The sequence below is a fragment of the Xyrauchen texanus genome, chromosome 13, assembly GCF_025860055.1.
Source record: "Xyrauchen texanus isolate HMW12.3.18 chromosome 13, RBS_HiC_50CHRs, whole genome shotgun sequence".
NCBI classification, from domain to species: Eukaryota; Metazoa; Chordata; class Actinopteri; order Cypriniformes; family Catostomidae; genus Xyrauchen; species Xyrauchen texanus.
Genome location: NC_068288.1, coordinates 11,572,713 through 11,587,188, shown reverse-complemented (window position 1 = coordinate 11,587,188; position 14,476 = coordinate 11,572,713). Strand labels below are relative to the sequence as shown.

Genomic DNA, 14,476 nt, shown 5'->3' with positions numbered 1-14,476 from the left:
AGCCAGTTTTACAACTTTGATACTATGATAGGGTAAAAGGACTATTAAAAATGACAATTTCAACAAATTTACAGCTCAAATAATATGAGTTTTTACAGAAGAATTTGTGCCTTTTATAAAAATTATAAGTGTTAATAAAATGTTCTCCATTCACTTTCAATAACCGCATTCACTTCCATTGTAAGTGCCACACTGTAACCTGGAGTGGTGGTGGTGGCGTAGTGGGCTAAAGCACATAAGTGTTAATCAGAAGGTCGCTGGTTTTGAGCCCCACAGCCACCACCATTGTGTCCTTGAGCAAGGCACTTAACTCCAGGTTGCTCCGGGGGGATTGTCCCTTGTAATAAGTGCACTGTAAGTCGCTTTGGATAAAAGCGTCTGCTAAATGCATAAATGTAAATGTAACCTTGATTTTTGCTTTATATTTTACAAATTGTTTTATGAAAACTTAATGAAAAATCTTTCATTTTTGAGCTTAAATTGTATTGAACCTTTGGTTCTGCACTTGCTTGCTACTGTTGTAGATAAACTGCTTTTTAAAATTGAGTGAATCAGTAAAACTTTGGTATTTTAAATTTTTTTTATCAGACAAGACATGCAAAAAGCTCGGGACAAACTGCAGCGAATGCTGATAGATATGCTTCGGATTACAGTCGCAACAGAGGAGCAGATCAGCCGCAAGTTAGGGGCATGTGTAACATGTGGCCCCCCTGGAGATGAAACATCCAACACAAGGACAGCCAGTAGTAGTCGTGACTCGCATGACACAGGTGCGTTTCACACTCTTTAATATTATAAATTGTGGTTGACCAGAATGGATTTGTCAGTGTTCCATTTTTGTTACAAAAAATTTGAATGTATAATGATAGCCAATGAGCTCGATTCTTTATAAATGAAGGTGCCATCCATTGAAAAGCCTGTTTACACTCATTTCTAAGAATTGAGTCCTTTTGCCACCTCTCTCAGGAGACCTGGCTGGCATAGATGGAGATGTTGACTGCAGTGCTTGGTCGTCGGTGGTGGATGAGGGGCTGGAGTTGTCTCAGAGGCTGTGTGAGAGTGTGTTTTCTGGGCAGGAAGGAGAGATTGAGGAAGAAGAGGAGCTCTTGATGGGAGCCGGCACACGCCTGCGCACTGCCGTGGATAATCTACTGGAGCTGCTCTCGGAGTCCTCGAAGCAGGTGCCACTCCGACAACTGACTTGACTTTATAGAACGGACAGTATGCAGATTGGAACACAGCCTGATTACATTGAAAAATATGTTTAAGTCCTTCTCATGTGTATGTGATTTGACATGTGACAGCTTAGTAAAAGCTGATTTATTTTACATGGAGCAGGTCACCTCATGGGGTCTGAAATATTAACATCACATGACCAACTCATTACTAATTGCTTTATCATCTTGTCTTTTTCCCCTTTTATTTCTTTCTCTGCTGTAGTTGGAGCAGACGTGTGGTCTGCAGGCTGTGCTGGATGAGCGGTTCAGAGATGGAGGTGAGGCCAGAGCATCTCTGCTGCTTCAGAACTCTCATCTCCTGGAGCAGTTGGATCATGAGGCCAGCCTGAAGAGCCAACTACAGCTGGAGTTGCACAAGGCTGAAGGTTAGAAGTTTTCTGGTTATCAATTTTCCTTCTGACTCAGGGGTCCCCAAACGTTTTGCTTCCAGGGCCAGGTCACTATTACGTTTTTAAAGGGGGCCGGAGTAAGTCTTCAGTATTTTTGACACAGAGATTTCTGTTCTGCTTTTATTACATGCATTAATTTTACAATTTAAGATCCATTCACAGAACATGATTTTAATATTCATAACTTTTATTGTATGTATATTTCTAAGCATTTTGCTTTTAAGGTAGGCCTACTTTGTCATTGTATACGTACATGCTATTTCTGTTCACTGACGTGCGCATGTCAAGACATGAATAGATGGGAAAAGTTCCAGTCATTTCAAAAGAACCTTCATTGTTTTTCTGTTATAGGCTAACAAGAAAAAAATGAAATGTTACATTTTGATTCATACTGCATCAGTGGATCCATTCATTGGCTCAAATAGCTTGTAATGGGTACTCCATCCAGTTATGGTTATGACTTTAGTTCATCTCAGTGACTCGTCTTTTTAATCTGTTCACCAAAAAGATTCACTCCGATTTGTTCATTGACCATTTCTGCAAATTACGTTTTATGGCAGAAGACGGCGAGAAAATTTGTCTTATTCACTATCAGCATCAAAAGCGTTTCCTCACAAATTACAACAAAGCAAGACATTTTTTAATGTTTAGAGGTTCGTTTTTGAAAGAAAGGCATAGATTCATCCTTTCAAATGAAATGTCTTTCTCTTTGCTCTCCTGTGTGCCCTCACATGTGCTTGTGTGTACCTCCAGGTCTGGTGGAAGGCCATGTAGCTGAGAAGGCTGCTCTGGAGGAGGCTCTCCAGAAGGAGGAGATGAAGGAGCAGCGTCTGGCGGAGGAGTTGGAGAGCACCCGGATCCAACTGCAGGAGGTCAGCGAAAATCACGCCACCCTCCTGCGTCAGAGAGAAGCCCTCACTGCGGGTCTTGGAGACACTGAGAAGGGTGAGAGGGGATCTGAGAAGGGGTTTAGGGGATATGATTTAGTTAAGGATGAAATGATTTGGTTTAAATTTGTGCTTGTTACATTACGTGATTGTGTAACGTTTAGTTTTGTCATTCAGGGCACTCCAGAATAGTCGTGGTCTTTTAAAAATGCATCAGTTGTTTTTGTACATGAGGAATGATTGTGTGGTTGCAATCTAGGGCCTAGTTTGATCCTTTAAAATTCTCTCTGCTCTGTAGGCTTCCTCGATGCCGAGGAAGAGACAGGTTTGTGTTGACAGACAGAAGTTGAATATTGATCTCTAAATGCATCTGTTCCAAGTTTGCAATTTATTTTAACTTGTGTTTTATTGATGCTCAGGCTTTGTTTGCAGTCTAACCTGTTCTAAAATGTGTTTTTTATGTTCAAAATACCTTTTTTTAAAAGTGCATTTTTAATGTCATTTTTTACTTTGTATTATTCTTTCTTCGCCAGCTTTGTTCTCAATCCAGTGTGCTGTGCTTTTATTTGTGCATTGAGATTGCACATAGCTCCTGTGCATGTTTGCATCCTAATTTGCATTTGCTGTTGTTCAAATGAGTGTAAATGTTGTTCTCTTCACTCTGATGTTAAATTTTCATTCATTGGGCCTTCTGGGCTGTGTGCAGCTCTGCTGGCGGAGGCTGAGCGTCTGGGACAGGAGTGTGTGGAGGTGCAGAGGCAGGCCGAGAAGGACTGCGGAGGGTTGGCGTCTCGGCTGCGGATCCTGGAGCAGGCCCTGGAAGAGCAGGAGAGCCACGCACATCAGCTGGAGGAACAGCACCACCTGCAGACTGAAGACCTGCAGCAACACATTGATGCTCTGGAGAAACAACTCAAACATCATCGGCAATTCATAGATGTGAGTGTTTCCTGCTGAATGCCTTCATGTTCACAGGTTTAGGATGAGCTGAAAGAGTTAACCTAAAAATGAAAATTCTCATTTCTCATCCTCATGTGATCCCAGGTATGTATGATATTTTTACTTCTGCAAAACACAAATTAAGATTTTTAGAAGAATATCTCAGCTCATTTGGTCCTCTCAATGTAAGTGAATGATGCCAAAGTTTTGGAGCTCCAAAACTCACATGGCAGACATAAAAGTAATCCATAAGACTCCAGTGGTTTAATCAATGTCTTCAGAAGCCATGATGGGTGTGGGTGAGAAACTAATCAATATTGAAGTCCTTTTTTACTATAAATTCTCCTTCCTGCTCGGTCAATCTCCACTTTAACTTTCACCTTCACATTCTTCTTGTTTTGGTGATTCACATTCTTAAAGAAAATCGCCCCTACTGGGCAGAGAGAAGAAGTTCTAGCAAAAAAGGACTTAAATATTGTTCTGTTTCTCACCCACACCTATCATATCGCTTCTGAAGACATGTATTAAAACACTTGAGTCGTATGGATTACTTTTATGTTGTCTTTATGTGCTTTTTGAAGTGTCAAGCTTGGCACCCATGAACTTGCAATGAATGGACCTACAGAGCTGAGATATTGTTCTAAAAATCATAATTTGTGTTCTGCGGAAGAAAGTCATACACATCTGGGATAGCATCAGTTCTTTGTTTTATTGTAAGACATTGTACATGTCTTCTAAGAGAATAACTGACTCTCCTGTAAATGTACAGGAACAAGCGGTGGAAAGGGAACATGAGAGAGATGAATTCCAGCAGGAAATCAAGAATCTGGAAGCTCAGCTGAGACAGCCGGCTAAAGGACACACAGGAGGGGACCTCAAAGGTCAAAGGGTAATGGCCTAGAACTACAGAGATGTGATTTTTTTTCTTAACAAAATGTCTTGTGCATTTTTTTGTGAATTATTAATAATCGTTGATGATAAAAATCTAAAACAATTCTGATTCATTTCTGTGAATGATTTGACGTTTTGATCTGCCTTTTTTTCTTAACTGAATGTTGTAGTTTGAGGACTTAGTTCTTCAGGTATGTTATTTGGCTTTAGTCATTATAAAGTGATCCTGTAGCAGCTTTTGCATGGCTTATTCAATATTTTAAAGGAGTTGAGCATGTGTTACTTCCTCTCCATTCACTGTCTTGTTTATTAAACCATTTTTCTATAGATATACAGCGGTCACATCTTTAATACATGTCTTTGCCTTTGCTTCCTCCTCCCCATGTGAATGCTTAAACTCTGGAATATTCCAGGTTCAGTACAAGTTAAGCTCAATCAACAGCATTTGTGGCATAATATTGATAACCACAAAAATGTATTGAGCATTTAAAATACTCACTTTTTCAAAAGTATAGCTACATGACATAACTTTTGTTATTTTAACATTGTTTATATTTTGTTATATTTGTATAATGTTTGTTTACATTTATTTTAGTGTAATAAAACCACTTACTAACTTTTTCTGTGTAAAGTTGTATACAATTTTACAACTTAATTTTCATGATGTAATGTCAACAAACCCTAAAATGACTGTAAAAATGAAACCACTAAACAGCTCAAACAATACACGAGTATTAACTGAAGAATTAATGCAAGTGCTTATATAAAATTATAAGCTTCATATTTTTGTATTTAACCCTCCAAAAATTGGCCTCATTCAATTTCATTGTAAGTGCCTCACCGGAACCTCCATTTCTGCTTTTTTATTTTATTTTATTTTATATATATATATATATATAAAGAAAAGGAGGTACGAGTCTATATCACTTTTTGTGGTAATCAACATGATGCCATAAATGCTGTCGATTGAGCTAAACTTGTATTGAACCCAGAATATTCCTTTAAAACCCATGCGCTTCCCCTCTGGACAGTCTATGAAATGTCTCGGCCCGCTTTTATAGTAGCTGCTACTGCAAGAGCGCCTTTTTACCTAAATCATGATGCTCCGATCATCTGTGTCCATTCTTTTGAGATGTCCTGTCTGACATTAGTTTGTGGCCTTGTAGCTCTTTAAATATATCCATGCTTCACGAGACTGTTGCTATAATTTAGTTTTACTTTGTGTTATTAGGCCCATATGCCCACATGCATCTTCAGCATTTTAATTTAAATACCCGCTCACACTTGCCTTTTAGATCTGTGTTTTTTTTGGGGGGTTTGTACAGGTGGAGAGCCTTCAGGCTCTGATCAAAGATAAGATGGAAGACTTCAATGTGCTATATTCCGCAAAAGAGCAGTGTCAACATGATGTGGAAGAGCGCAATGAGGAGATCGAAAAACTGGTGACTCGTATCCGTGAGCTGGAGCAGGCGTTACTGAGCAGTGTGGAGGCCAGCACGACTGTCACACAGCTGGAGCAAGAAATTCAGAAAACATGCAAGAGTCTTCAGGAGCTCACTCAGGTGCATCTCTGTATTAGTACAAAACACATTTGCGCACACTTACATTTGAACGTAAAATTACAAGAGCATAGAATTAAGTTGCATGGCAAATAGTTCCCTGTTTTTGATTGGGTATTGGTGTTCAAAGTAGTGGTTTGTTCAAATGATTCCCCCATGTTTTTGCAAATGTGTCTTTGTAGCACTAACCCATATTGGTTTGTGGGTTCCCTTTCAGGATAAAGAAGCGTTGCAGCAACAGCAGTATGACAATAAGCTTCAGATCTCTGCACTGCAGTCTAAACTCGATGAGACCAGACACCGTTTCCCTGATGTAAACTCTGACTCCAACCTTCGGGAACAGCTGGAAGCTACACAGAAGGATCTGCAGACCAGAGAGCAACAGGTGTGTCAAGGAGAATGTTTAGATGCAGTTAATCTGAGTTTCACAAAAATGATTAATAGATTACGTATATACATCAAAATTATCAGAACGCAACCCAAGACCATATACAACAAGGTGCGGCACATCATGTTTGCGAAGCAAAATGCTTTATGAAGTAAAGCAATCACTCGATTATATTAACATACTTGATGCTTAATGCACAGCTATATAGAGTGGGATTTTGGACCAATAAAATTTCACCGTAGAAGGTAGAAATTGGTAATCAAGCAACCCTTCATGGTTTTAAACCTCCGATTAACATGGAAAAAATGTTATTTATTGCTTGATACTTCATCTCGTAGGTGGAGTTGCTGTCGGAGCATGTAGTTGAGCTTGAGAAAGATGTAGAACTGAGGGAGGAACAGAGCAGACAGCTCACACTACAGCTGGAGCTCAAAAGCAGAGAAAGCAGAGCTACAGAGGACCAACTCCATGCTCACATTACACACTTAAAGGTACCTGTGTAGTCTTTTTTTATTTTTTTTATTTATATATATATATATATATCTCGCAGAACTCTACAATATTGTAGGAGATGTAGTTAACATTGATTTTCTGGAAGATTTGAAAAGCTGTTCGGTTGGATGTTTGTTCATTATGTCTGTTTCCATTAGGAGACCGTTGACACTCTGACCAGATGGCTAGAGGAGGGGAATGATGAGTCTATCCTTCAGCTTCCATCTGCTCTTCTAGAGGAGAAGAATCAAAAGATTGACCACTTAAACCAGCAGATCCTCCAGCTGCAGCAGGAGCTGGAACTGACCAACGATAATAAAGTGACCACCTTTGCCTTTAAAACAGCCCCAGTTCTCCTTTATGTGTATATACATATACTTTTATATACACTCACCTAAAGGATTATTAGGAACACCATACTAATACTGTGTTTGACCCCCTTTCGCCTTCAGAACTGCCTTAATTCTACGTGGCATTGATTCAACAAGGTGCTGAAAGCATTCTTTAGAAATGTTGGCCCATATTGATAGGATAGCATCTTGCAGTTGATGGAGATTTGTGGGATGCACATCCAGGGCACGAAGCTCCCGTTCCACCACATCCCAAAGATGCTCTATTGGGTTGAGATCTGGTGACTGTGGGGGCCATTTTAGTACAGTGAACTCATTGTCATGTTCAAGAAACCAATTTGAAATGATTCGAGCTTTGTGACATGGTGCATTATCCTGCTGGAAGTAGCCATCAGAGGATGGGTACATGGTGGCCATAAAGGGATGGACATGGTCAGAAACAATGCTCAGGTAGGCTGTGGCATTTAAACGATGCCCAATTGGCACTAAGGAAATGAGTCCTGATGAGTCTCAACAGAAATCGAGACTCATCAGACCAGGCAACATTTTTCCAGTCTTCAGCAGTCCAATTTTGGTGAGCTCTTGCAAACTGTAGCCTCTTTTTCCTATTTGTAGTGGAGATGAGTGGTACCCGGTGGGGTCTTCTGCCGTTGTAGCCCATCCGCCTCAAGGTTGTGCGTGTTGTGGCTTCACTAATGCTTTGCTGCATACCTCGGTTGTAACGAGTGGTTATTTCAGGCAAAGTTGCTCTTCTATCAGCTTGAATCAGTCGGCCCATTCTCCTCTGACCTCTAGCATCAACAAGGCATTTTCAGCCCACAGGACTGCCGCATACTGGATGTTTTTCCTTTTCACACCATTCTTTGTAAACCCTAGAAATGTTTGTGCGTGAAAATCCCAGTAACTGAGCAGATTGTGAAATACTCAGACCGGCCCGTCTGGCACCAACAACCATGCCACGCTCAAAATTGCTTAAATCACCTTTCTTTCCCATTCTGACATTCAGTTTGGAGTTCAGGAGATTGTCTTGACCAGGACCACACCCCTAAATGCATTGAAGCAACTGCCATGTGATTGGTTGATTAGATAATTGCATTACTGAGAAATTGAACAGGTGTTCCTAATAATCCTTTAGGTGAGTGTATTTATATATATTTATTTATTTTAAATTGGATAATTACATTGGTATTATTATTTTTAACATTAAAAAAAATAAAAAATTATATATATATATATATATATCTCTCAATTACTTTTTTAAAAGTGGTAATTAAGTTCCATCTGGACTTAATAATTTTCATTTTTCTCAATGGTGGAATTTAACTTGCTGGTTTTGTAACTGTAGTCCCCATTGATATTTTCAGACCCTTGAAGAAAAGCAGGCTGAGATTGAAGAGCTGCGATCTCTTGTCGAACGTCTTCGTGGCGATCAGGAACGTTTGAGCCATGCCAAGGAAGAAGAGGCAGAGCAGCTCCATGAGGTCATCAACAAGCTTCAAGAGGAGCTAAGCCAGCTTGACCCCAACCATCATGAGGTCAGTGATCCCAACACTGACAGCCCAGAGTCCTCAGACTTCCCCTGGTCCCCTCGACCTCGCCCGCAGAGGGCACCAGAGGAGAGCCTGTGTCAGGAGCTGAACAGCCATACCCTCCTGTTGGCTCGCGCTCGTTTACAGGAGTTACAGATTGAGCTTGAACATGCCGCCGGAGAGAGGGAAGCTCTTCAAAGACTGCTGCTGTCCCAGGAGGAACAGTATGGGAGTCAAGTGGAGGCACTTAGCCACAGTCTGGGAGAGGAAAGAGGGAAAGTGGCTATGTTGGAACAGGAGGCAGATGAGCTCAAACTCCAGCTAGAGGAGAAACAAGCAGAAACAGAGAGATTGACTGACCGAGTGGAAGAGTTGGAAGATAAAGGGCAAATTTGCCAGTCCGACTTGAGAGAATCAGAGCTCAAGTTGAGAAGGGTAGAGGAGAGGAGAGAGAATGTGCAGCAGGAGCTTGACATGCTGCTGGAGGAGGCACAGAAGCAGAGAGGGGAGAAGGTGCAGCTGGAAAGCCTGGTTTCCAAGCTACAGCACAGAGAGGAGGAGGATCAGAAGGAGATTGCTGCTTTGCGGTCCAAACTCAAGGAACTTGAGGAGTATGTCCAAGCATGCAGAGGTAACGTCATTGCCTTGGAGACAGGGAAAACGGAACTCTCCATGGAGAGAGAGGCTCTGAGGAAGCGTGAGGGATTTCTCCAAGAGGAAATAGAGAACTTGAAACAGGAAATCACTTTAAAGACGAACTTTATAAAAGATCTATATGAGCAACAGGAGGAGACTGTGGCGAAACAAGGGGAAGCCCAGAAAGAAGTATTGGTGAGATACTTGGATTGATTATACAATATTCAAAAATAACTGCTTTCTGTTGTGTTTGCACATTTTAAAAAGACATTAATCCTGTCTGACTCTTATGACTTTGAGTTAGTGTTGGGAATAAAGAATATGTTCTTACTCCGAACCAATTCTGTTTAACTTAAAAGAATGGTTTACAAAAAATTACAATTCTCATTTACTCATGCAAGTAAATGGTGACTAAATCTGTGAAACTCCAAAAAGCACATAGGCAGCATAAAAGTAATATTAGTCTGCTTTTTCACTACATATCTTGACATCAGCAGTCTCCATGTCCATCATGATTTCAAGCTTTATTACACCTCTTAGCACCATCTAGTGCTCTATGCATACGTCAAGCACTAGGAAGTTTAATCGAGCTTGAAATCATGATTGTGCTTACACTACAATGGCAAGATGTACATTGCAAAAGGTGTTACTATTTGGTCTGTTCTCACCCAAAATCAATTGGATTACTCTAGAAGACGTGGGTAACTATATGCTGCCTTTATGTGCTTTTTGGAGCTTCAAAGATTTGGTTGCCATTTAATTGCAGTATATGGACATACAGAGCTGAAATACTCTTCTAAAAATGTGTTTATTGTCTGCAGAAGAAAAAGGATGACATGAGGGTAAATGATGAGAGAATTTAAATTCTTGGGTGAACCATTTCTTTGAGTTTTTTTTTTTCCCCTGCCCCAAATTATAAAGTTTCATTTGTGAGCATGTGGTTTGAATCCCATGTGATTTTCGTCACACCCAGTCTGTCCCTCATAATTTAACAACAGTAAACTTGGTGGCCTGGGTAGCTCAGCGAGTATTGACGCTGACTACCACCCTGGAGTCACGAGTTCGGATCCAGGGTGTGCTGAGTGAGTCCAGCCAGGTCTCCTAAGCAACCAAATTGGCCCGGTTGCTAGGGCGGGTGGAGTCACATGGGGTAACATCGTTGTGGTCGTGATTAGTGGTTCTCACTCTCAGTGGGGCGCATGGTAAGTTGTGCGTGCATTGCGGAGAGTAGCATGAGCCTCCACATGCGGAGTCTCCACACGACAAGCCACTTGATAAGATGCATGGATTTACTCTGAAGCGGAGGCAACCGAGACTTGTCCTCCGCCACACGGATTGAGGTGAGTACCCACACCATCGTGAGGACCTACCAAGTAGTGGGAATTGGGCATTACAGATTGGGAGGAAAAAAATAAAAACAACAACAGTAAACTGACTCATTCTATTGCGTTGTCCTCATTGATTCAATGCAACAAAAAACATACTGCGCATCTAGCGTAGTGTGGTTTGCTAATTTAATTACTCTTACCAGCAATTCGTTTATGGTCAAAAAGTCTCATGGTATTCATTTCTTTCTTGTGCAGTCCTGAATTGCAAGAATGATACAGCAAAAAGTCCATAAGAATTATGGTTTGTTCATAATGTCAATGGTCAATTTTGCGAAGTCGCCTCAAGCTTTCTAATTAGTTACAGATTTACCACATTATGTGTGGAGTGAAATGACAGCAGACAAAAAAAAGGATGTACAAGAACAGGCAGATTTAGCCCAACCCTTTCAGCTCTCTGCTTATCTGGCTCACAAGACAACAACTCATACAGGAAGTACATTTGCAGAAAAGGGAAGCTTCAGTTTATTGTTTTTAAACTGTGTATCTTAAAAGCTTGATTTATATTTTAGTTTGGATCAGCGTGTGTTAAAATGGAGATCTTAATACACTTTTTGTTTATTTTTGCTGCATTTGAGTAAGTTTGAGGTATTTTAACCAACATCCTTTCTTCTAACTTTCTAGTTTCGAGTGTACTTCTATTGTAATTGTACAGGAGGCAAATCTGTAAATGCTTTTAACTTTATAAGGTGGACATTTTGCTTTGGTTCATGTTCACCAGCTTTGGAATCATTTACAGGTTAAGCCATATGTTTACTAGAGGCTTGCTTTGTGTATTGGGTTTAGGCTCTTTTCCCTGATTTTATCCAAGTGTGAACAGAACTAAAAAATATAATTTTTTTTTTTTAACCACTGATGTAACTGAAATAAGTTGTTTGTGTGCATACATGTGTAACCTTGGGGTTTGCTATCTGTTTATGTGTGCAGACGTGTGCTGAAGAGACCCTGGCTAAGGCGGAGATTGCTCTGCGCGAGAGAGAGCAGCAGCTTATCCACCTGAAGGCGGAGCATGATGCTCTTAGGGCGGAGCTAGTTGCAGTTAAGGAGGGACTTAGTACCAGCACAGAGAGAGCAGAGAAGCTACAGGAAGAGGGACAGGTATGTGTGTAATAGCTGATCTCCTGTAATGTGCCTGTTGGGATTAATGCTGCCTTCAAATGCCATCGGAATTTTGTAAATAGGAAAATCTGAGATAATTTTAAAACCTGCATTTTGGAGATGGGAAAAGTTCTAAACTTTCAACATGGCAGAGTACAGTTTCTCTATTGAATGACAGGTTTTGTTCATTTTTCTAAATACATCTAATTGTTAGTGCTTGCCATTTTGGTCATATTCATTTATGGATTATTAACAAATATTCTATGCAGGTTGTACATTTTTACTTTGTGTATTTGACTAAAATTCCATTATCGTCATCAAGCTGAGTAATATGTGGTATGTGGTCAAAATAAGTTCAGACGATGTGGGAAGTAGGATAATTCTGATAGCACATGAAGGCAGCTAATGCCCAATTATTCATTTTTATATATCGTGTTTATATATCGTGTGTACACACACTACCGGTCAAAAATTTTGGGTCACTTACTCATTCTTTATTATTATTACTTTTCACATCTAAGGATAATGGTCAAGACATCAAAACTATGGAAGAACAGAAATGTAACTAATTAGGAATTGTGTTGTGACTAAAATATATCCAAACTGTGTTATATTTTAGCATCTTCAAAGTAGCCACACTTTGCATAACATTTTCAGAAATATACTTCTCAACCAGCTTCTTGAGGTATCACACCGGGATGCTTTTTAAACAGAATTGGAATTCCTTCAATACAGTGTGTGTGTGTGTGTGTGTGTGTGTGTGTGTGTGAGCGTGTATTTATCACTTTGTGGGGACCAAATGTCCCCATAAGGATAGTAAAACCTGAAATTTTTGACCTTGTGGGGACATTTTGTCAGTCCCCATGAGGAAAACAGCTTATAAATCATACTAAATTATGTTTTTTGAAAATGTAAAAATGCAGAAAGTTTTCTGTGAGGGTTAGGTTTAGGGGTAGGGTTAGGTTTAGGGGATAGAATATAAAGTTTGTACAGTATAAAAACCATTATGTCTATGGAAAGTCCCCATAAAACATGGAAACACAACATGTGTGTGTGTGTGTGTGTGTGTGTGTGTGTTAGGGCTGTCAATTGATATCAAATTTTTAATCAAATTAATTACATGATACAAATATTTGCTGAGAAAGCCCCTCATATAATTATACATAGTTAACTTTTTTTAAATATTTAAAAATTATATATTCAGTTAATTACAAGAGTTCATCATTGAGAAGACAAATAAAAAAAACAGCTTTAGAATACAATGTATTGTTTACTACCATATTATTGATCATAAGTCAATTATTGACAAACATTTCACAGCAATCCATTACATTGAATTTGTCAATCAGTTGGAGATTTATTATGAGGGCTTGTTTAAGGACCCGTCAATTTCAACAAGCGTCAGACATGCTTGTGTAGCGTCTCGGGTGCGTTGCAGTCATAAACAAAATTAAGTCAAGTTAAATATAGTTTAATACTTAGAACACATCTTGAGATCCCTTCGTTTGAATTTGCGCTCCAAGTGTTTTGAATGCAAGAATGTAACGCTGATGGGTTGTTTTGTTCACTGTATAAACTGTGTTGCCCATAGAGCTGAAGTTTCACTTACTGCCCTCTGGAGTAAACGGGTGGTACTACAAGCTTGCATGAATCGTCCTTATTATATAATCCAGGGTCATTGCGATTTAATTGTGTTAATTTTTTATCAAATTAATCACACTGAATTAACACGTTAAATCGACAGCCCTAATATATATATATATATATTACACAGACACACACTGGTGGCCAAATATTTTTAATACTGTACAGATTTTGCCGATTCGGAAGGAAATTGGTACTTTTAATTCACCAACATGGCATTCAACTGATCACAAAGTATAGTCAGGATATTACTGATGTAAAAACAGCATAATCACTATTTGAAAAGTAATATTTGATCAAATCTAGGCAGGCCCCATTTCCAGCAGCCATCACTCCAACACCTTATCCTTGAGTAATCATGCTAAATTGCTAATTTGGTACTAGAAAATCACTTGCCATTATATGAAACACAGTTGAAAGCTATTTGATTTGTTAAATTATGCTTAACATTGTCTTTGTGTTTATTTTTGAGTTGCCACAGTATGCAACAGACTGACATGTCTTGAGGTCAATATTAGGAAAAAAATGGCAAAAAAGAAACCGCTTTCTCTAGAAACTCATCAGTCAGTCATTGATTTGAGGAATGAAGGCTATACAATGCTTGAAATTGAAGATTTCATACAAAGGTGTACACAACAGTCTTCAAAGATAAAGCACAACTGTCTCTAACAAGGACAGAAAGAGATGTGGAAGACCAGATGTGCAACTAAACAAGAGGATAAATACATCAGAGTCTCTAGTTTGAGAAATAGACGCCTCACATGTCCTCAGCTGACAGCTTCATTGAATTCTACCCGCTCAACACCAGTTTCATGTACAACAGTAAAGAGAAGACTCAGGAGGTCTTATGGGAAGATCTGCAAAAAAAATGCCACTTTTGAAACCGAAAAACAAAAAGAAAAGGTTCGAGTGGGCAAAGAAACACAGACATTGGACAACAGATAATTGGAAAAGAGTGTTATGGATCTTAACCCCATTGAGCTTTTGTGGGATCGGTTAGACTGTAAGGTGTGTGAGAAGTGCCCGACAAAACGGTTGCATCTATGGCAAG

General features: G+C 39.6%; 1 protein-coding gene across 1 annotated transcript in view; it reads left to right on the top strand.

Annotated features, from left to right (window-relative positions):
* The window catches only part of LOC127654326 (pericentrin-like), a 65,191-nt gene that overhangs the window by 29,185 nt on the left and 21,530 nt on the right, over positions 1–14,476 (top strand). Inside the window, exons 22-35 of the mRNA XM_052141452.1 lie at positions 589–770; positions 967–1,181; positions 1,441–1,603; positions 2,381–2,572; positions 2,813–2,839; positions 3,221–3,453; positions 4,223–4,342; positions 4,515–4,535; positions 5,670–5,906; positions 6,121–6,288; positions 6,630–6,782; positions 6,942–7,103; positions 8,498–9,493; positions 11,611–11,781. Coding sequence (XP_051997412.1) covers positions 589–770; positions 967–1,181; positions 1,441–1,603; positions 2,381–2,572; positions 2,813–2,839; positions 3,221–3,453; positions 4,223–4,342; positions 4,515–4,535; positions 5,670–5,906; positions 6,121–6,288; positions 6,630–6,782; positions 6,942–7,103; positions 8,498–9,493; positions 11,611–11,781 — 3,040 coding nt within the window. The remainder of the gene's footprint in view (positions 1–588; positions 771–966; positions 1,182–1,440; positions 1,604–2,380; positions 2,573–2,812; positions 2,840–3,220; positions 3,454–4,222; positions 4,343–4,514; positions 4,536–5,669; positions 5,907–6,120; positions 6,289–6,629; positions 6,783–6,941; positions 7,104–8,497; positions 9,494–11,610; positions 11,782–14,476) is intronic.